This window comes from Nyctereutes procyonoides, unplaced genomic scaffold, assembly GCF_905146905.1.
Source record: "Nyctereutes procyonoides isolate TBG_1078 unplaced genomic scaffold, NYPRO_anot_genome, whole genome shotgun sequence".
Lineage (NCBI taxonomy): Eukaryota > Metazoa > Chordata > Mammalia > Carnivora > Canidae > Nyctereutes > Nyctereutes procyonoides.
The window spans coordinates 8,757,980-8,780,635 of NW_026575133.1; the positions used below are offsets into that span (position 1 = coordinate 8,757,980).

Genomic DNA, 22,656 nt, shown 5'->3' on the forward strand with positions numbered 1-22,656 from the left:
GCTTAGATTCTTTTTGTATTTTCCTTTTATTATTTTTTTTGCCTTCCCCTTTTGATTGACGAACACCTTTGTGGTACTGAAGAAGTCATCTGTATTTCCTTTGCTGGTGTTTCAATTTCCAGCTGACAATTTTGTTAAAATGTTTCTTAGTATGGGAGTATTAACTAGTCTTAGAAAATGTAGGAACGTAGGAAGAAAATAAATGATTTAAAAATTACTTATGTTCTTACCACCCAGGAAATAAACCACTGTTAAAACAAGAGTTATATAAGAGGGTATAGTTTTTACCCTACTTTTTTTAGAACATGAAACCAGTGCAGGAAACTCAAGTAAGTTATGTTTCCCTGCAGTCACTTGTCTCTTTATGGAATGTGCCCAAGCTCTGTTCATGATTCGTGAAAATGAAGACATTGATTTTTAGATGATCATGACTGATCTTTGAAAACTTTTTATCAATAGAAGTTCTATCTTCTGTAAATTAATATCTAGATACTCATTATTCCATTATTGTTTTTATTGTTTGGTTATTTTATTAAATCTTTATGTGAAGAATTTTCTTAGTTTTAGGTAGTAGGTAGATGAAACTGTTTCTTTTTAACATTTTATATTTGTTCAAAGTATAGTTTCACACATTTACCAGTATTTTTTTCAGTTTTGATTTTCAGAGTTATTTTCAAGCAATAATATAAGAAGCACTGTATTTTCTAATGTGACTTTTATTTATTACTTACAATAAACTAAATGGTACCATTGTTGGTTTAATCATTATATCCAGAGGAATGGAATAATGGAGTTTGTCACTGTAAAGTTCTTTAGAGATTATCTAGTGTTAATTATTTTTTCCTCTTTATGTCATTTCATTAACAAGACACATCTTAAAATCTCCAAGGACATTAGTAGAAGCATGTAGAAGCAAGATGACTTTCAACCCCACTTGGTCTTCTACCAGGGCTCATACTTTATAGTGTTCTTCTTCAAGGACAGTTCCTCTGGTCTTTTTCCTCCCAAAGTGTTACATTAAAATTGTGAGAGAATAACTTATCTTTCACTGGCTTACTTCCTCTGACTCAGGGGAGGGAGAGTTCTAATTATTGTTGGCTCAACTGTAGTCTCTTTTTTTTGAGAGACAAACTTGATACCACGTTTCTCTAATTATGACAGAATTTTTACTTTTTAACATCTCTGAAATTGGGATGTCTTTTATCCATAGATGCCTTAGTATTGTTGTTGACCAAGTGGTAATTGTGATGTATCTGTCCTTGCCTGTGTTTTGTGAACCTAGTTGTATCCCTAGTGTCATATTATTGCAGCCCCTTAATGTCTCAATAAACTATTTCAGTACCTTTTGAAAAAAGATGTGAGTTCTGGTTGCTATCTAAAAATCTTTTAGCACCTTGGTTAAGATCAAGAAAGTATCAGCATTCTAATGGCAAAATGAGTCTGTGATTTCAAAGAAAGTTTTGGTAACACTAATAGAGAAATACTCTTTTAAGAAATGCTGCATCACTAAAGCGTTTAATGGCCAGAGAGTGATATCCCGTGGAAAAACACAGACATTAGGTAACTCTGAAAAGTGATTCAGAAGAGTCAGGCTTAAATATGAAGTATTTAACTTATTCACAAGAATAGATGTACAGGAACAATCTTTGTCTAAATGTGTCTAAAAGAGCTCTTTAAAAAGATGTAACATAAGAATTCAAACTGATAAAATCTTGTTGTACTTTATTTGGCAGTTTTTCTTCCTTAGTGGAACATAAAACAGTGGTGCATCTTAAGAGGTATCTTAGATTTAACAAAATGTGGTAGGTTAGAATATTCTTCTGGAGTTGTAGCAATGACCAGTATAAAGTTATCTTTTTATCTGAAACATATTCTCTGAATCTTAAACATTAGGGTTACTTAATTACTTAACCAGTAATTAATATTGCATTCTATTTCTAATTTTTCTTAAGGAAGTAAAACATAAAATAGGCTACTTAGGACAGTACCTGTATACAGACTGGTACTTGCTTTGTTTATTCTTTTCATCATCATCTCATATATTGATACTTTTTAGTACTTCACTACTTCTATAAAAATAATTTCAGGGGATCCCTGGGTGGCTCAGCGGTTTGGCGCCTGCCTTTGGCCCAGGGTGCATCCTGAAGTCCCGGGATCGAGTCCCTCATCGGGCTCCCAGCATGGAGCCTACTTCTCCCTGTGTCTCTGCCACTCTCTATCTATCATAAATAAATAAATAAATAAATAAATAAATAAATAAATAACTCACTCACTCACTCACTCACTCACTCACTCACTCTTAAAAAAACCAATTTCATTAAAAAATTCAAACAAGGGATCCCTGGGTGGCGCAGCGATTTGGCGCCTGCCTTTGGCCCAGGGCGCGATCCCGGAGACCCGGGATCGAATCCCACGTCGGGCTCCCGGTGCATGGAGCCTGCTTTTCCCTCTGCCTGTGTGTCTCTGCCTCTCTCTCTCTCTCTGTATGACTATCGTAAATAAATAAATAAATAAAAAATTCAAACAACATGAAAAGTAAAGAAAAAATCAAAAGTACCTGAAACTCCACTATTCTCACTGATGCTGCCTTTCCAGATACTTCTCCTACACCTGTTCATATGTGAAAATGGATGTGTGGTTTTTGTAAAATTACATACCTCTCATGTTTAGTAAGTTGCCTTTTATTCCATTCAGTGTTGTGTTACAGTCACTGTTCCATATTTTTTTTTAAAATTATTTATTTATTCATGAGAGACACCGAGAGAGAGAGGCAGAGACACAGGCAGGGGAGAAGCAGGCTCCATACAGGAAGCCGGATGTGGGACTGATCCCGGGACTCCAAGATCATGCCCTGAGCCAAAGGCAGACGCTCAACTGCTGAGCCACCCAGGTGTCCTGCCACTGTTCCATCTTAAATAGTAACTGATTAGTTATTGATTTTAATGGCTGCATAATTTTCCATTGTAGAACTGTGCTGAATTATTTAAGCAGATTCTTGCTAATGGACATTTAGGTTCATTCAGTTTTCCTTATTATAAATAGTGCTTTGATGAATATTTCTGGGTATCCGTGTTTTTTATTTTGTAGAATTATCTCATGATAAATTCTTTTTTAAAAATAGTTTTTTATTTTAGAGAATGAGCGCACGAGCTGGGGGAGAGGCAGAGGGAGAGAGGGAAAATCTCAAGCGGACTCTGCACTGTGCATGGAGGCAGTGCAGGGCTTAAACCTCACAACCCTGAGATCATGACCTGAGCCAAAACCAAGAGTTGGAGATTTAACTGACTACACCACCCAGGCGCTCCTCATGATAAATTCTTTTTTTTTTAAATTTTTTAAAATTTTTATTTATTTATGATAGTCACAGAGAGAGAGGCAGAGACACAGGCAGAGGGAGAAGCAGGCTCCATGCACCGGGAACCCGATGTGGGATTTGATCCCGGGTCTCCAGGATCGCGCCCTGGGCCAAAGGCAGGCGCCAAACCGCTGCGCCACCCAGGGATCCCATGATAAATTCTTAAAAGTGGGATTTGGACATTAATTAGTTTATTGGAACTTTTATTACTAGCTTTTAAAAGTTTGGTATTTTTTCTTTTTTTAAAGGTATTTGTGCAGTTTTGCTGAAGTGATAATATAATGTATGATATTGAAATGTCTTTAAAAAACCTAATTAATGGGGCCCCTGGGTAATCAGTTGTTTAAGCATCTTCTTTCAGCTCAGGTTGGGATCAAGCCCCACATCAGGCTCCCTGCTCTGCAAAGAGTCTGCTTCTCCCTCTCTTGCACCTAGTCCTGCCTCCCCACCTTATGCCCTTTGTCAAATAAATAAATAAAATCTTAAAAAAGACCTACTTAGTATTTTAAGATCTTATTCTTAACTTTTTAACAAATAGTCTTGGCTCTTAACAGTGTATTTGGAAGTCTTTCATTTGTAATAAATGGAAGTGAGAAGTTATTCAACCAAAGAAAGAAAATGAAAAGTTAAAGTACTAAGTGCAAAGAAAAATAACTGATATGGGAAAACTGGACGGGTAATGATTCAGATAAAGGGCTTTGGAGGTGCACCTAGGTGGCTCAGTGGCTGAGTGTCTGCCTTTGGCTCAGGTGGTGATCCTGGAGTTCTGGGATTAAGTTCAGGCTGCTTCTCCCTCTGCCTATGTCTTTGTCTCTATCTCTGTCTCTCATGAATAAATAAATAACTAAATCTTAAAAAAAAAAAAAAAAAAGAACTTTGGAAACAAACCTGGATTTGAATCCTTATTCTGTCTCTTACATGACCTTGGGGAAGCTTTTTAACCTCTCTAAGTTTGTATATCCTCTTTTAAGGATAATAATATACAGCTGTTGTGAGGGTTAAATAATTATACCTAACATTACTGAATCCTTATTGCCTATGGCAAGCATTTTATTAAATATTATATGTATTTTTTAACTTGGCTAATATTTATTATCTTAATTCTTACAAACTTGTGAGATGTTAATACATTTTAGTTGATGAGGAAACTAAAAGATTTTTAGTTTTAGGCAACACAGTTATTAATAAGTAGTAGAACCAGAATTTTTTTTTTTTTGGCTTTCTTTTTTTTTTTTTTATTGGAGTTCAATTTGCCAACATATAGCATAACACCCAGTGCTCATCCCATCAAGTGCCCCCCTCAGTGCCCATCACCCAGTCCCTCCCACCCCCTGCCCACCTCCCTTTCTACCACCCCTTGTTTGTTTCTCAGAGTTAGGAGTCTTTATGTTCTGTCTCCCTTTCTGATATTTCCCACTCATTTTTTCTCCTTTCCCCTTTATTCCCTTTCACTATTTTTTATATTCCCCAAATGAATGAGACCATATAATGTTTGTCCTTCTCCGAGTGACTTATTTCACTCAGCATAATACCCTCCAGTTCCATCCATGTCGAAGCAAATCGTGGGTATCTGTCTTTTCTAATGGCTGAGTAATATTCCATTGTATACATAAACCACATCTTCTTTATCCAATCATCTTTCAATGGACACGCAGGCTCGTTCCACAGTTTGGCTATTGTGCACATAGCTGCTGTAAACATCAGGGTGCAGATGGCCCAGTGTTTCACTGCATCTGTATCTTTGGGGTAAATCCCCAGCAGTACATTTGGAGTCGTAGGGCAGATGTATTTTTAACTCTTTGAGGAACCTCCACACAGTTTTCCAGAGCGGCTGCACCAGTTCACATTCCCACCAACAGTGCAGGAGGGTTCCCCTCTCTCCACATCCTCTCCAACATTTGTTGTTTCCTGCCTTGTTAATTTTCCCCATTCTCACTGGTGTGAGGTGGGATCTCATTGTGGTTTTGATGTGTATTTCCCTGATGGCCAGTGATAGGGAGCATTTTCTCATGTGCTTGTTGGCCTTGTCTATGTCTTCCTCTGTGAGATTTCTGTTCATGTCTTTTGCCCATTTCATGATTGGATTGTTTGTTTCTTTGCTGTTGAGTTTAATAAGTTCTTTATAGATCTTGGAAACTAGCCCTTTATCTGATATGTTATTTGCAAATATCTTCTCCCATTCTGTAGGTTGTCTTTTAGTTTTGTTGACTGTATCCTTTGCTGTGCAAAAGCTTCTTATCTTGATGAAGTCCCAATAGTTCATTTTTGCTTTTGTTTCTCTTGCCTTTATGGATGCATCTTGCAGGAAGTTACTGTGGCCAAGTTCAAAAAGGGTGTTGCCTGTGTTCTCCTCTAGGATTTTGATGGAATCTTGTCTCACATTTAGATCTTTCATCCATTTTGAGTTTCTTTGTGTATGGTGTAAGATAACGGTCCAGTTTCATTCTTCTGCATGTGGATATCCAATTTTCCCAGCACCATTTATTGAAGAGACCATTTATTGAAGGACAGTCTTTCCTCCTTTGTCGAATATTAGTTGACCATAAAGTTGAGGGTCCACTTCTGGATTCTCTATCCTGTTCCATTGATCTATGTGTCTGTTTTTGTGCCAGTACCACACTGGTAGAACCAGAATTTGAACCTGAACAGTCTGACCCAGTAGAGCCTGCAACTTGAAATACTGTTCTATGTGCATATAAAGCTCTTAGCACAGTGTGTAGCATTAGTTAATATATATGTTTAGGCTATCTTTTAAAAACAAGTATGTCAAAAGAATGAGAAGAGAAGCCACTGACTGGGAGAAAATATTTGCTAAAACATATCTGATAAAGGACTGTTACTCAAAATACATAAAGAACTCTAAAACTCAGCAGTTGGAAAATCAGTTTCATTAAAAAATGAGCCAAATATCTAAACAGACACTTCACCAGAGAAGATATACACGTGGCCAGTAAGCATATGAAAAGATGCTTGACATCATATGTTATTTGAAAATTGCAAATTAAAAAGGGAGATGCCACTATACACCTCTAAAATGACAAAAAATTTGTAGTGACAACACCAGTTGCAGGTGAGGATGTGAATGTCTTTAAAAAACCCAATTAATGGGGCCCCTGGGTGAATTCATTTCATTCATTGCTGGTGGGAATGCAAAATGGGACAGCCAGTTTGGAAGACAGTTTTAGTTTGTTACAAAACTAAACATACTCTTACCATATGATCTAGGAATTGTGTTCCTGAGTGTTTACCCAGAAAAGTTGAAAACTTAAATCCACACAAAAACCTGCACGTGGTATAGCAGCTTTATTCATAATTGCTAAAACTTGGAAATAACCAAGATGCCTTCATTAGATGAATAGATAAACTTAGCACATCTATATGTAATGGAGTATTCAGTCCTAAAAAGAAATGAACTATCAAACTGTGATAAGACATGGAGGAAGCTTAAATGCATGTTACTAAGTGAACATAGCCAATCTGGAAAGGCTGCATACTCTGATTCCAATTATGTGACATTCTGGAAGAGCTGAATTATGGCTGCAGTTAACAAGATCACTGGTTGCTAAAGCTTAGGAAAAAAGGAGGGATGAATAGGCTGAACATAGAGATAATTTAGGGCAGTGAAACTATTCTGTATGATATAATGGTAGATAATGTCATACATTTGTGAAATCCCATAGAGTAAACTCCAAGAGTGAACCGTAATGAAGACTGTAGTCTTTTGGGATGATGTGTCATTGTAGGTTCATTAGTTTTAACAAATGTACTACTACTCTGCAGAATGTTGATGGTAGGAAAGCCTGTGCTTGTGTAGGGACTGGGACTATGGGAGAGCACTGTATTTTCTGCTTTGTTGTGAACCTAAACTAGTCTAAAAAAATGAAGTTTATTTTAAAAAATAGAAAATAGGAGCATCTGGGTGGCTCAGTGGTTGAGTGTCTGTCTTTGGCTCAGGTCATAATCCCAGGGCCCTGCGATTGAGTCCTGCAGCAGGCTCCGCAGGGAGTCTGCTTCTCCCTCTACCTGTGTCTCTGCCTTTCTCTCTGTCTTCATGAATAAATAAATAAAATATTTAAAAATAAATAAAATTAAAAATAGAAAATAAAATTTAAAAAATCAAGTACGCATTGTAATGTGACACTTGTAATGCTTTCATTTTTAGGCCCAGAATAAAGAGACCAATGTTTTAGCTGCTGCAAAGGTGATTGACACGAAATCTGAAGAAGAACTTGAAGATTACATGGTTGAGATTGATATATTAGCATCTTGTGATCACCCAAATATAGTCAAACTTCTGGATGCCTTCTATTATGAGAACAATCTTTGGGTAACTATTTTCTATTGATCTATAAGAGTTAAAATGAATTAATTGTCCAACAGAGGTTTATAAGTTGTGAAAGCCGTATTACCTCTTCCATTTAATTACTTATGTTACTTGAATGGGATTTGATCTGATAAGAGGTTCATTACCAATGTAGTTATCCTTAGCTTCAGCAGATGTTCAGATATATATTTCAAATTGTACAGTATTTTATTATTGACGTTGGACCCAAATGGAAAAACTTAGATAAAAATATTGAATTTCCTAAACTATGAAATTAAATGGTCTTTCATGTTTGTAATTTAAATTTAGCATTTATTTAAAATTTTTTTGGAAATCTCTTTTGTTTTCTTAGAAATTGTTTATAATTTCTTACCCTAAACTTTTTGTAAATCACGTAATTATAGAATGTTTACTAGAAATTTTAAATATCTTCTATTTTATCAGACTCACCTTTGGTGCATGATGTAGTAGCTAAGGCCAAATGTATAAATTCTGTTTATTTTTAGAAAATATTAGGCACAGGGATCCCTGGGTGGCGCAGCGGTTTGGTGCCTGTCTTTGGCCCAGGGCGCGATCCTGGAGACCCAGGATCGAATCCCACGTCGGGCTCCCGGTGCATGGAGCCTGCTTCTCCCTCTGCCTATGTCTCTGCCTCTCTCTCTCTCTCATTCTGTGTGACGATCATAAATAAATAAAAATTAAAAAAAAAAGAAAATATTAGGCACAAATACACATAGAAATAAAATCATATTTATTAATAACTGGTCAGTCATTTGCTGTGTACTAATTTAATCATGAGGCCTTTCTGAAATGAGAATTTTCTCCTTGAGGGGAAGTGTTATGAGGGAAATGTTAGGAGAGAAGAGTAGGTAGTAGAAGTAATTCCTGATTGGAAATCGAAAGCTCTGTATTTTTTGATCCTGGTGCTGGTAGGTAGGAGCTTAAATAAGTCAGTTAACCTTTAAGTCTGTTTACTCATCTATCTATAAGATGAGTGATCTACCTTCCAAATTATTTTTCAAATGATAAAATGAATTTGAAAACAATTTGTAATTCGCAGGCATCTGTAAAAAATAAGAGTGTTATACAAAGAGGTTAAAGCAGGACGCTATACAGTTTGACAAGACAAATAATTTTAAAAAATTATCTGTAGTTACAAGTGTGGTGTCCTCTAATATAGTTTAGGGCTCTAGGAGAATGTTCCCAAAGATTATAATGAAAATGAACTCCTAAACAATAAAGATCTTTACTTGAGATTGTTGCAAAATAAAAAGTTGGACATCTGTGAGGGACAAGCTAGTGGGAGATGTAGCTTTTAATTATCTATAATTAATACTTCAAGGAATTATATATATAAAATTACATCTATGATGGGGTAAAAAGGGAAGGTACATGGTGGTGTGTACCAGGGAGATCCGGGAAGGCATCCATCAAGATGTGATAATTGACCTAGGATTTGAAGCTTTTGAATATATGTGTGTTTTAACTAAAAGAAGTCTCTTAAGTATTTTTGGGATTTATTCCTATTAGTAAAGTTGAAAAATAGATTGGATCACTTAAATCATAGTAGCTACATTAAAAATGAGTGTAATAAAATCATTTGGTGATGGTGAAATGAATATATAATACTGTTCTCAGTAAAAATTGTATATCTAGTAATTTTAGAGAAGCAGGTACACTAAAAATGGTGATTAAAAAATGCCCATATGTCTACAATGTGGGTTTTTTTTTTTTTTTTTGTGCTTTCTCCAAATGTGTATCATTAAGACTCTTAGCTCTTTTAACAAAGAGAATCTTTATGGTCAGCATAATAGTGTTTCTATAACATAGTTATTCCTTTATCTTTTTTTCCAAATGAAGAAAAAAACTCAAACTCAATGTCATGTTAGACACATGCTTTTTTTGTTTCCTTGCAGATCCTCATTGAATTTTGTGCAGGTGGAGCAGTAGATGCTGTGATGCTTGGTAAACATTTTTTTCTTCTTTATGTTTTTATCTTAAATTATTATTAATCAAAGGATTTCATACATTTATACGTATGTATATCTTATTAACTGAAGCTCAATAAATTAAGGAATCAGCTTAATTACATTTTGTATTCTTAGAAAATTGTAACAAAATTCTAAAATGAAACGTTGAATGTAAAATATGAGGAAAGTAATCTTTGTAGATATTTAGTTCTAAAATAATTCACTAATTGATTTTTGATAATGATGATAAAAATATACATCTTGCTGATGGGTTTTCACTGTATAACAATGAAGATTTGTTTACTCTTTCCTTATAGAACTTGAGAGACCATTAACCGAGTCCCAAATACAAGTAGTTTGTAAACAGACTCTAGAGGCCTTGAACTACTTGCATGATAATAAAATCATCCACAGAGATCTAAAGGCTGGCAACATTCTTTTTACCTTAGATGGAGATATTAAGTTGGGTAAGTTTCTTCCCTTAAATAAACTTTTGAATTTGTGCTGAGAGTTTCCTTAATATTGCTGTGTTTGGACTCAAATGTGTAAAGCATGGAGAATTACTCCATCTTAATTTTGTTAAATACTTCCTTAGATAAATAATTCATTAATTCCCAGAATTCCTAAGTATAGGCAACTAATATAAAGACATTTTAAAAAGAAAGTAAGAAAGGAAGAATTTCATTTTCAAAAAGACAAGCTTTAAAAAGACTGGTTAATTCTTTTTACCTTGAAATTTTTGTATGTAGACTTAATACTTGTTAATGTAGTACATTTAGAATATGTGATAAAACTGCTTAGTTTTATTTTCATTTCCAAAACTCATGTCTAGTGGATTTCTTTTCCCAGGTTTAGTTTTATAGTCCATTTTATAAATGTGGTATCTTGGGTAAACTAACAAAGTAGACCTGAAAAGGATGCCTAAAGTAAATATCAAGGACTAGAATTTTTAATTTTGTTTTGTACTGAGGAAATAAGTGACAACTTCATAAGAAGAAAATAGATGTAGATTTTAGATGGAAAAGTGATTAATTTCCTATGTACACATACAAGTGGAAGATACAGTCCGTTTTAAGTATACTTAAGAATTAAAAAAAAAAAAATCTGGTGACCAGTTCTAAATTTGTGTAATTTGGAAGATGCAGATGACAAAATATATTTAAAAGTCATCTTGATACCATTGATCATAGTCATTTCACTTTTTTCATGACATCTAAACAGATATAATTTGATATATTAAATTTTAACCTTTTTATTGTGAAATGAACACAGTTAAAGAAAACCACACGAGTAATTGTGTAGCTTAGTAATTTTGTGGCTGTGTAACTTTACACAAAATTGTGTGGTGGTAGCTTTGTAACTACCACCCAGGTCAAGAAATAGAACTAGAGGCTCTTCGAAGTATCCCATCTTAATCAATGTCCGTCTCTTCTCCACAGGTAACCTTTATTTTGACCTTTATAGTAATCACTTCCTTGGGTTTTTTTTTTCTTGCATTTCTTCATCCTTTATTACCCAGTGTTCATCTCTTGACATTAGATTTTAGATTTGCCCATATCTAAAACCTGATTTTTCTTCTAAGTCTCTTAATTTATAGGATCCTCACCCCCTCCATTCTTTCCTTTCTTTACATTTTATTTATGGCATGTATATTCAGGGGGACCAAAATTGATTTTTGGGGGGCAAAAAAATTAGATATTACAATGTGTAGTAATCCCCCCAAAGATTTTTAAATCTTTAAAAAAAAAATGGGGATCCCTGGGTGGCTCGGTGGTTCAGCACCTGCCTTTGGGCGTGATCCTGGAGTCCTGGGATCGAGTCCCAAGTCGGGCTCTGGGCATGGAGCCTGCTTCTCCTTCTGCCTGTGTCTCTGCCCCCCCCCTCTGTCTATCATGAATAAATAAATAAAATCTTAAAAAAATGTGTAGTAATCCTCCAAAGGCCCACAATACATAAACAGATAATATATCTCTGGCATTAAAATGTATATGGTGGGAAGAGAAGATTAGGAAAAAGTGTCTAAAAAGGCTGCTTAGGAGAATGATGATGAAAAAAAGGTTGAGAAGCACTGAATTATAAGACCTGGGTGTTAGATGTGTAGTTTCTCTCAACCTGCATTTTGCTGATTTCATACTCATGATTATTTTTAGTAAGTTTCTTTCTGTATTTCCTTCAGATTTGCAGATAAATGAAAAGGCCTCATCAGTCTCAAATTTGATTTTTTTTTTTAACACCCAACATCACCAAATAATTTATTTGGAACCAGAATTAAAATTAGTTGTGAAACATGTTTATTCTGATCCAGTTGTACAACTAATCTAGGACAAATTGCCAAATAAATTTTCCATTATTTCTTCAGGACTGGGGTTTGTCCAAGACTTCAAATTTGGGATCTTCAAATTTGAAGTCAGGGAAAGTATTCATGTCTGCTTTACCATACATTTGCTTAAGCTTAAAAAGCTCCCTCTCCAGGTTTGCTTGTACTCTGGGCCAGTATCAACAGGTCCTCCAGATGTCTGGCACTTAGTTCTCTATTCTCTAATCTTGTCCACGAAGAGTTTCTGTACAGGATCAAGTTCCTTGTTAAATGTCACTGTTGTAACACCAATGTTTCTCTCCTCAAATGGACTGAGACTGCAGATCGAATGAGAGAGGAGAACCTGAAGAGCCTCTGAAGAATCATGGTGATTCTGTTACTTGCACTTAGTCCTGAGCTGCCAGTCTCCACTGCTGCCACCATTCTCTCAAATTTGATTTTTGTCAAACTTTATATAGGTGGTTTTGTGTCCTTTTATTGGGAGGCACACATCTACCTTTTGCATTTATTTTTTTAAGCAGCTGTCGATACTTAATGCCTACATCTGTTCTTTGGTTTGTGTTGTAAAGTGAATTCTATCACTTTGTGTTCATTTATTTTTTAAAAATAATTTTGATATAATTATTCACCAATTATTTCATTATTTTTATTTATTATAAAATTAGGATTATATAAGATGATACTTCCCTTCAACTATTTGATTATTCGGGAGTATAGTTCTTATGGACAAGACAGGAAAAGTGCTTGATTCCTTCTTTTTATTTATGTAGCTTTAAAGATTTGGTTCTCTCTCATCCTGTTGGTGACTAGTATTTTTAAAAATATCATTATTAATTCATGAATTTAATTTAATTTTAGGGGTTTCAAATCTATTCCAATTTTTATCCTTATTAAAGCTCACATTGTACCATCTTTGGTCATTGGGAGCCTGTTTAAGTTGGTATGTTAATCCTTTTGATATGACTTTAGTAGCTTTTGATAGCTTCCTTGTTACTATGTGTTAGGTTGAAAAGTTTCAGGCTTATTTTATATATTTCCTGCCTCCAACCTGTAATTAACCATTTCTTTGAGAAGCTCTGGTTTCTTTTAGTAGGATATGGTATTTCAAGACTATATCTGAATGTTAGAAGTGATTAACAGTTTCTGGATTGGTCATCATTCTAGGCCTTTCCAGAGGGCAGAGGTAGGCTCTTACGAGTTTCTACATATTTACTAATCAAATTCAGGATAAATTTGTTTTGTTTTGTTTTGTTTTAACCTAACTCTTCTATATTATATGTGTATCTCCTTCTATCCTGAGAGTCCTGGTTCTCAGGACTTTGATGATAGATTTATATCTCATGATTACTCATTTTAGTCCTCTTTTCTATATTTAATGCTCACCATCAGTCCTTATGTTGCTCTCTGGTCATGTTGGTTATCTGAAGTTTCTCTGGTAGATAACTCTGGTGGGGCTCTCTGAGTTCTTGTATAATGAGAACAGTTCTACCCGTGTCTATACTTTGAAGGTCAGTTTTGCTGGGTAGAAAATGCTTGGCTTACATTTCTTTCCTTTAGTATCTGAAATATGTTACTCTGTTTTCTTCTGTTATAAAGTGTTGTTGAAAAGTCTGATGATAATCTGATTTTCTTTCTCTTTCAAGTCATGTGCTCTTTTTGCCTATATGCCAAATAATTTTTTTCTTCAGAGACCAATAATTTGACTAGACATTTCTCTAATATGTTCTTATAATATTCAAGCTTTTTTTTTTTTTTCCCCAGGAAGGTTTTTTGGAATTATGGGTTTGATTTGTTCTGTTTCTTTGCATTTGGCTATCTTTTTTTAGGGACTTTAAAAGATTTTGTTGGCTTTTCCTGTCATCAGTATTTAAGAACTCATCAGTATTTAAGATCTCTCTCCCAAATTCTTTTTATGTTTCTTCATTTTTAAAAAATTGTGGTGAATATACTTAAAAGATTTACTGTTTTAACCATTTCTTAGTGTATGGTTCTGTAGCATTAAGTATATTCACATTGTTGTGCAACCATCACCACTACCCCTCTCTTGAACTTTTTTGCATCTTCCCCAGTTGATGATACTCTGAACCCATTAAGCACTAACTCCCACTTCCTCCTCCCTCCCCCCCAGCTCCTGGCAACCACCATTCTACTTTCTGTCTCTATGAATTTGACTATTCTAGGTACCTCATGTAAGTGGGATCATCCAATATTTGTCTTTTTGTTACTGGCTTATTTTACTTAGCATAATGTCTTCAAGGTTCAACCATGTTGTAGCATGTCACTTTCCTTTTAAAGGCTTAGCAATGTTCAGTTACTTAAATGTACCACTTTTTATTTATCCGTTCATCCATTGACAGACACTTTGCCTTCTACTTTTTGGCTCTTGTGAATAATGCTGTTATGAACATGGGTATACAAATACCTGTTTGGTTCACTGCTTTCAATTCTTCTAGGTATTCTAGAAATGGAATTGCTGAATCATGTGGTAATTCCATATTTAATTTTTTGAGGAACTGCCATTTTCCATAGTAGCTGTACTGTTTTATATTCCCATCAGCAAAGCACAGGGGTTCCAGTTTCTCCACATCCTTGTCAACATTTGTTATTTTCTATATTTTTGATGATAGCCATCCTAATGAATGTGAGGTGGTAATGGGTGTGAATTTGTTGTGTTTATTTGCTCTTGTATTTCTCTTACTGTAGTCTTTGTTTCTAAAATGTTATTTTCTAAAAAAATAAATAAAATGATATTTTCTGATTTTTCTTGAGTTCTGTCACCTCATAATTGAGGTTTTTAATCCTGGGTATTACTCTTTTTGTTTTATGTCCTTTTTAAACTCTAGTAGCTCATTTAAAAATAGTTCATTAGTGCATTATCCATTTTGGTACACATTTTTCTGTAAATGTATTTAGAATCTTAGATACAGAAACATACTTTTGTGTAAAATAATGCATACCTTTAAAAACAAGTAAATTATTGAAGATTTAGGAATGCCAAATTAAAACAGTTGTAATTTTTGCTTTATTAATTTGTCAATACTTGGGAACCTTCTATTTCTGTGATACCTGGTACATGTACACAGATGTAAAGAATCATACAATCCTCAAGAACTATTTAATACACCAAATTTTTTTGAGAGTTTTATCAGGTCACATGGTTGCAAATGGAAATAAGTGTGTAAAATGCTATTTTAACAGACTAACATATAAATGCTGCATTTTTATAAGTGGAACAACAAAGCACATAGCAATCTTAATTTTTCCCTTTGCACAGAAATTAAGGTACCTTTTTATACATCTTTAGTTTACCTCTTGTTCATAAGAGTGCTTAGAGAGGTAAGAATGTTGACAAGGCAGTGGTTTAGGCTTGTTCCTGGACCTTCTTCCCCAATCATATTCTGAGGGGAGAAAGTTAAAAGAGCATTAATAAGCTCTAGGAAAACACTAGAATAAGTACTGAGCTGATTTTACCAGAGTACAGAATCTCTGGCAGGAATTTCATATTGTAATCTCAAGTTGTTACTCCAAAAACATTAGAAGCTTCTAAGTTGAGGAGGTGGTAGGTAGAGGGGAATAATGGTGAAGAGTCCTGAAGAAATCTATTTATGTTGCACCTTCTGCAGATATAACCTCCCAAGTTTAATATGTTTTATTTGCTTACTCATTTATTAATTTCACTATAAAACATTAATGAAATACCTAATGTAATAAAGGACTTTGTATATACCACATTAGGAAGCTTGATGTTCACTCCATAGGCAATGGGCAGTTACCACTGTCTCTTAAGTGGGAGAATTACGTGGTCCAAAAAAACCCCACCATATAATAGACAATAGACAAAAATAATTAGAATACAGGCAAGATTTCATGAGCTTTAAGAGTTCTACCAACAAAATAGCACAAAGGTTAAAATTAGAGATATGGCTACTAATAGTAGCTACCATTTATTGAGTATATATATATATATATATATTTTTTTTTTTTAAGGAATGTATTTATTCATGAGAGACAGAGAGAGAGGCAGAGACATAGAAAGAGGGAGAAGCAGGTTCCATGCAGAGAGCCCGTTGGGGGACTTGATCCTGGGACTCTGGGATTATGCCCTGAGCCAAAGCAAGATGCTCAACTGCTGAGCCACCCAAGCGTCCCTCTTGAGCATATATTCTATGGCACTTCTTGGGGCATGAGCACCAAATATTGGATTTTTAATATTTAATTCATTTTTAGAATTATGACATGTTCAAATATGTAACTTTAAAAGTATATATATAAACTTCATGTATATATAAATGATATGAGGTAATTATGCAGCAAGAGCAAATTTATGTTGCTATTAATTGTTCTCTAGACTGAAAAGGTAGGACTAACAGCTGGCAAAGGTGTAATGTTTCTGTTCTCTATAATTTAAATCAGAAAGCATAGTTTTTTATTTTTTCTTTGTAATATAATTTTATGAAGAAATTAGCAAGACATGTCATAGAGGCTACTTTGTAATTTCTGCTTTTCACACTATAGAAAAAATGTTTATATCTAACAATTTAATTATGTCTAACAGTGTAATTATAACAATTAATTATAGCATGCACCACTAGTTAGCATTTGTTTTGAAGTGGGTAGACTGGTCTGTTTAAAAGTTACTATTTTTTTAAATCAATTCTGAACAATTCATGGTATGAAGATGTATAAAGATGGTGGTATTAAGTTTATTAATAGGGTATTTTTTTTGGTAGTTTTTTTTGGAGGGGGGTTGTGGTAGAAAGAGTGTGGTCAAAATTAGGATGGTAGAGAAGTTACTCTTTCTCTTTTGCTTACCCTTTAATAAGAGTGGCCTTGTTAAAGACATGAACTGCTTTTCCCTATATTAAGTACAGTGAACTTTGCTAAAAAAAAACTGTTAATAAAAAAATAACTGTTAATACTTTTGTATGATTGTTTATTTCAAGCGGATTTTGGAGTGTCAGCTAAAAACACAAGGACAATTCAAAGAAGAGATTCCTTTATTGGCACACCATATTGGTATGTATTCAGTTTTCTGGATTTGCAGTATTAGTGTATCAGAAGCTCTTAATCACCTTTTATCACTCATTAATTTTGTCCTCATAATTGATTATACTGTCTATCTTTTATGTGGCTTGGAATTGTTATTCTTATGTTAAACATCTTAACTTTAAATACTTTGTCTTCATAGGATGGCTCCTGAAGTAGTCATGTGTGAAACATCTAAGGACAGACCGTATGACTACAAAGCTGATGTTTGGTCCCTGGGTATCACTTTAATAGAAATGGCTGAGATAGAACCTCCTCATCATGAATTAAATCCAATGCGAGTGCTGCTAAAAATAGCAAAATCAGAGCCCCCTACATTAGCACAGCCATCAAAATGGTAAATTATTCTAAACATAACAGAACTTGATGTTTTATTCTTCCAGCTTTTCAAGGATATTTAAATTTAGTTGTGTGGTACAAAGACTGAATGGGTAGAAAACTGATTTTTGGTACTTTTTTTTTTTTTAAAGACTTAAGCACCATCCACATTTTTATAACTGACTTTTTCCATAAATTTGAAAATATCAGTGATTTGAGTTCTACATGAAACAGCTGTATATAATACAGTATTTTCTGTACTACAAGAAAGTGAGGTGTATATGTGGTTGATTTATACTTGTGGAATTTAATAGAACAGTTTCTGTGATTTTTGGCATACTTGTGAATGTATGACTATATCTTGCGTCTCAAACTATAACTATATACATATGTATTTGGTTTTCTTTTTACAGATGATATCTTAATATTCCTCTTAATATTATTATGAAATCTTAGCATTCCCATTAACTAATTTTCTTATGTTGAATAGTATTACATACATAAAACTCAATCTTATCAGAGTTTTGTTTGATTTTAATAACAAGAAAGTAAAACAGACTACCGTTAAAATTTTATTTTGAAGGTCTCCAAATTTTAAGGACTTTCTAAAGAAATGCTTGGAAAAGAATGTGGATTCCAGGTGGACTACATCTCAGCTACTGCAGGTAAGAGAAGAGTAATATAACCACAGCAAACTACAGGTAATTGTTTTAACATTTCATTAAGAAGAGTACAGTTTCAGATCATTCAGTGTATTGTCTTTTCACTCGAGTTTCCCTGTGGAAACTTAGAATACACTGTAGTAGTAAACATTTGCTTACAAACATGTGTGCTTCCATTACTAAAAGGCATTTAGCTTATAAGTCACCCACTTGTGCTTTTTTGATTCCATTTAATTGTGTTCTTTTTAATTCTGTTAGTTGTTTCTACTTTGTTAGTTACTTTTAGTTTGTCTCTCCAGTTACTAGAAAGCAAGCCCCTTGGGAGCAGGGGTCATGAGTAATTTTTTTTAAATCTCTTACGGTGAGGGTAAATATTCAGTAAATACCGCTGACTTAAAAAAAAATGGTGTTAGGGGCATATGGGTGGCTCAGTCAGTTAAGTGTCTGCCTTCAGCTCAGGTCATGAACTCAGGGTCCTGGGATCCAGCACTATATTGGGCTCCCTGATCAGTGGGGAGTCTGCTTCTCCTTCTCCCTCTGTCCCTCCCTCCTACTCCTGCTCTTGCTCTCTCTCTCCAGTAAATAAATAAAATCTATTAAAAAAATGCTTTTAAAGTGATTGGATAGTTTTGTTTTATAGCGGGGCCCGTTTGTAATAACTGAAATAGAAATTTGTTAAATAGGGATGCCTGGGTGGCTCAGTGCTTGAGCATCTACCTTCAGCTCAGGGTGTGATCCCAGGGTCCTGGGATCAAGTCCTGTCAGGCTCCCAGCGGGACTTGCTTCTCCCTCTGCCTGTTTCTCTGCCTCTCTCTTTGTGTCTCTCATGAATAAATGAATACAATCTTTTTTTAAAAAAAGACATTTATTAAATAATATTACAGGTGGACAAACAGAATGACACACCTTGAGGCAGTTACTGTTAGATTGAGTTACTGTGTAACTCTTGCATTATAGTATTTTAAGTTGATCTGTTTATCTCTGGGGAAAAAAACAAAGAATTCCCTTGCTCTGTGCAACAGATGCATCCCTAAAATGCACTTTCTCATATTATTTCATCATCCCCACTTTGGAAGGCCTAAGTCTGTGACAGGAACTATTAAGTGCTGCTGAGTGTCCAAAGATGACTAAGATGTCTTCTTACTCTTAAGATATGAGAACCAGGGACGGTGGGTTGCTCAACAGTTGAGCATATGCTTTCAGCTCAGGGTGTGATATCTGGTCTGGGGATCAAGTCCTGCATTGGGCTCCCTGTGAGGAGCCTGCTTCTTCTCCCTCTGCCTATATCTCTGCCTCTCTCTCTGTCTCTCATGAATAAATAAAGTAAAATAAAATAAAATAAAATAAAATAAAAATAAAGAATATTAGAACCATGTCAAAAAAGCAGGTATTTGCAGACCACTTTTTTTTTTTTTTTAAGATTTTATTTATGAGAGAGAATGAATGCACTCGTGTGCACAAGCAGGGGGAAGGGCAGAAGGAGTAGGAGAAAGCAGGCTCCTCACTGAGCAGGAAGTCAGAGGCAGGGCTTAATCCCAGGACACCGAATCATTACTTGAGCAAAAGGCAGATGCTTAACCTACTGAGCCACCCAGGTACTCTCATTTGCAGACACTTTAAACAGAATTCCAAAGCTTTTTGTAATTCTTTTATTGAGGCTTTATCCAGGATTTATATATATTGTTGTTACTTCTTAAGAACCAAAAATGTATCAATTTGAAATTTGCTTTAAAATTTATTTTAGATTATGAAATTTCAAACATAGCAGAAAAGTACATGTACATGTACCTATTACCCAGATATGTTACCATTTTTGACATATTTCCTTCCGATTCTTAAAAAAAGTTACATAGTTGTAGGCAGCCCCTATTTCTGCTCAGTCCCCTTCTGCTTCTTCCTTGCTCAAATGTAACATCATCTGAAGTGGTTTATATTTTTGCTACCCATGTGTTTATATTTTATCACATAATGATGTGTGTATTATGTGTTTGAAATTTTATAAGCAACCATTTCAGCTGTTAATTAAGTATGTTCTTTTTAATGATCAAACAGCATCCTTTTGTTACGGTTGATTCCAACAAACCAATTCGAGAGCTGATTGCAGAGGCAAAGGCTGAAGTAACAGAAGAAGTTGAAGATGGCAAAGAAGAAGATGATGAGGAAGAAACAGAAAATTCTTTGGTCAGTATTTAGAAAGGAAATATTATTTGGGTAATATTTAGAGTCACATTTTGAGGTGTAATTGTACCTGTGTCTAAAGATTAATCCATAGGTAGCAGTTCAAAACCTTTAATTTTAGGGGTGAAGATTAACCAGTTTGCTCCTTGCTACCCATTTTTGTCAAATTTTTTTAAAGATTTGCCAGTTCTTTAAGTTATTTTTATAACTTCATCAAATTTTACTTAAGATGTTAAATTATTATATATGACTTAAATCATATACTTATCTATATACAAAATATATATATTGTTTTGTCACCATCTCGAAGATGTATTTTAACACTAAAATGTATAAAATCTTTTTTAGCCAATACCTGCAAGTAAGCGTGCCTCGTCTGACCTTAGTATTGCCAGCTCTGAAGAAGATAAACTTTCACAAAATGCTTGTATTTTGGAATCTGTCTCAGAAAAAACAGAACATAATACTTCTGAAGATAAATTTAACAGCAAAGATCTTAATGAAAAACTCACCACTGATGAACCTGAAAAAGCTGCAGAGGGAATTAATATTAATGATGCTCACTTAGAAGCTATGGCTGAACTTCATGATAGAACAACAGTGATCGAGGAAAATGGGAGAGAGGAGAAGAGACCCAGGCTTGAAAATCTACCTGACACAGAAGACCAAGAAACAGTGGACATTAATTCAGTCAATGAAGGAAAAGAAAGTAATATAATGATAACTTTAGAAACAGATATTGAACAGAATCTGAAACCTGAGGAAGAAAAGGATCAGGAAAAGCAACAGATATTTGAAAATAAGATTATGAAATCTGAGGAAATTAAAGATACTGCTATTCAGACAATGGATTTAGTTTCTCAGGAGACAGGAGAAAAAGAGGCAGACATTCAGGTAGTTGAAGATGAAGTTACACTTACAAAGGAAGACACTCAAGAGAAATTGGGAAAAGATAACAAAACTCTAGAAGACATGATCAGCAATACAAGCAATGTGATAGGAACAAATGAGGCAGGAGATGTTGCTCAGAAGGCAGTTGAAGACAATGCTAAGGATGCTCAGAGTAATGATGGGACGGAAGTGGTTGAAGTAGATCAGAAATTAGTAAGTAAGCCCACAACGTGTCCTGAGGCTGGTGGTACTGAGGAAGTTCCTATTAAAGATGTAGTGGAAACTAATGAGATAGATCAGAAATCCATGGAAGGTAAAGATGAGGAACAATTAATCAACAATTTAGAGAACATAGTGAAGACCAGTGAGGAGTCTGGGACAAATGAAGGTGAGGAAATTATTGAATCCAGTAGCACTGAAGAAATAGAGGTCAGACGAATAGTAACTCATACTGACCAGAAGGCTTTAGGAAGTGAAACTCAGGATGCTCCTGAAGCCACTGTTCAGATAGATACAGAGCAAAAAGCAATTCCATGTGAAATGCCAATTAAAGCAGAACCTCAAGTGACTCCCTCTTCTCAGCCCAGTGAACCTCAGCCTGTTCCAATACCTAGTATTAATATCAACTCTGAAGATGCAGAAAATAAAGGAGAAATAGGTGCTTTATCAAAAACTGAAACCATGCTGCTTACAGAATCTGAGAATCAAAAGGAAAATGATACTGATTCAGGCACTGGTTCCACTGCTGATAATAGCAGCATTGATTTGAATTTATCTATTTCTAGCTTCCTAAGCAAAACTAAAGACAGTGGATCAATATCTTTGCAAGTAAGTATATGTGAGTTCTAGTTTGAGTTTTTCTTCATAATTTTGGCAATTTACAGGTTATGTGAAACATATTTTGAAGATAAAACAGCACCAAACCAGTGTATTGCCAACCTTATAAAGTTCTTAAGGCAATCAACTAAAAAGGCAATCAACTAAAAAGAATGAAGGAGAGAGATTCTGGATATAATCTTTTAGTTTTTTTATAATACCTGTTTTTGTCAATTTGACGTAAACAGTAGAAGTTACTTGGTGTGTTTGGGTTCTCTTATTGCACATATTTAGATATATTTTAGGAAGCATCCATAATATATGAAAGAGTTGAGGAATTGAAAGAATGATCTCTTTTTAAGTACATTTAGAGTATAAACAGTCCTTGATTTACCAGTGGCCCATACACTGTTGCCTCCTCAATCATAGATAGTCATCTCGATGCCATGAGAACCATTGTGGGAAAACAAACAAAAAAATCAAAAACTAAAATGCAAGAACACTTGGAGCTCTTAGAGCCATTCTCAAATCTTAGTGTGCTTAAGAGTTACCAGGGGTATAGATGATTAGGGATGTTAACTAGACTAAATGATAATCATTTAGCAATACATGCAAATATTGAATCATTACGTTGTACACCTGAAACTAACATACTATTTATTATAGGTCAAGTATACATCAACATGAACAAATTATTTTAAAAAAGAGTTTCAGGGGCACCTAGGTGACTCAAGTCAGTTAGGGGGCTGCCTTCAGCTCAGGCTTGATCTGAGGGTCTG

General features: G+C 34.7%; 1 protein-coding gene and 1 pseudogene across 3 annotated transcripts in view; one reads left to right on the forward strand and one right to left on the reverse strand.

Moving 5' to 3' along the window:
* Positions 1-22,656, forward strand: part of SLK (STE20 like kinase) — a 64,285-nt gene that overhangs the window by 17,054 nt on the left and 24,575 nt on the right. For all 3 annotated transcript variants that reach the window (XM_055346333.1, XM_055346331.1, XM_055346332.1), the window contains exons 2-9: positions 7,518-7,682; positions 9,596-9,644; positions 9,967-10,116; positions 16,910-16,982; positions 17,155-17,349; positions 17,914-17,995; positions 20,045-20,173; positions 20,519-21,889. In XM_055346333.1, coding sequence (XP_055202308.1) covers positions 7,518-7,682; positions 9,596-9,644; positions 9,967-10,116; positions 16,910-16,982; positions 17,155-17,349; positions 17,914-17,995; positions 20,045-20,173; positions 20,519-21,889 — 2,214 coding nt within the window. The remainder of the gene's footprint in view (positions 1-7,517; positions 7,683-9,595; positions 9,645-9,966; positions 10,117-16,909; positions 16,983-17,154; positions 17,350-17,913; positions 17,996-20,044; positions 20,174-20,518; positions 21,890-22,656) is intronic.
* On the reverse strand, positions 11,956-12,368 carry LOC129523417 (ATP synthase-coupling factor 6, mitochondrial-like; annotated as a pseudogene).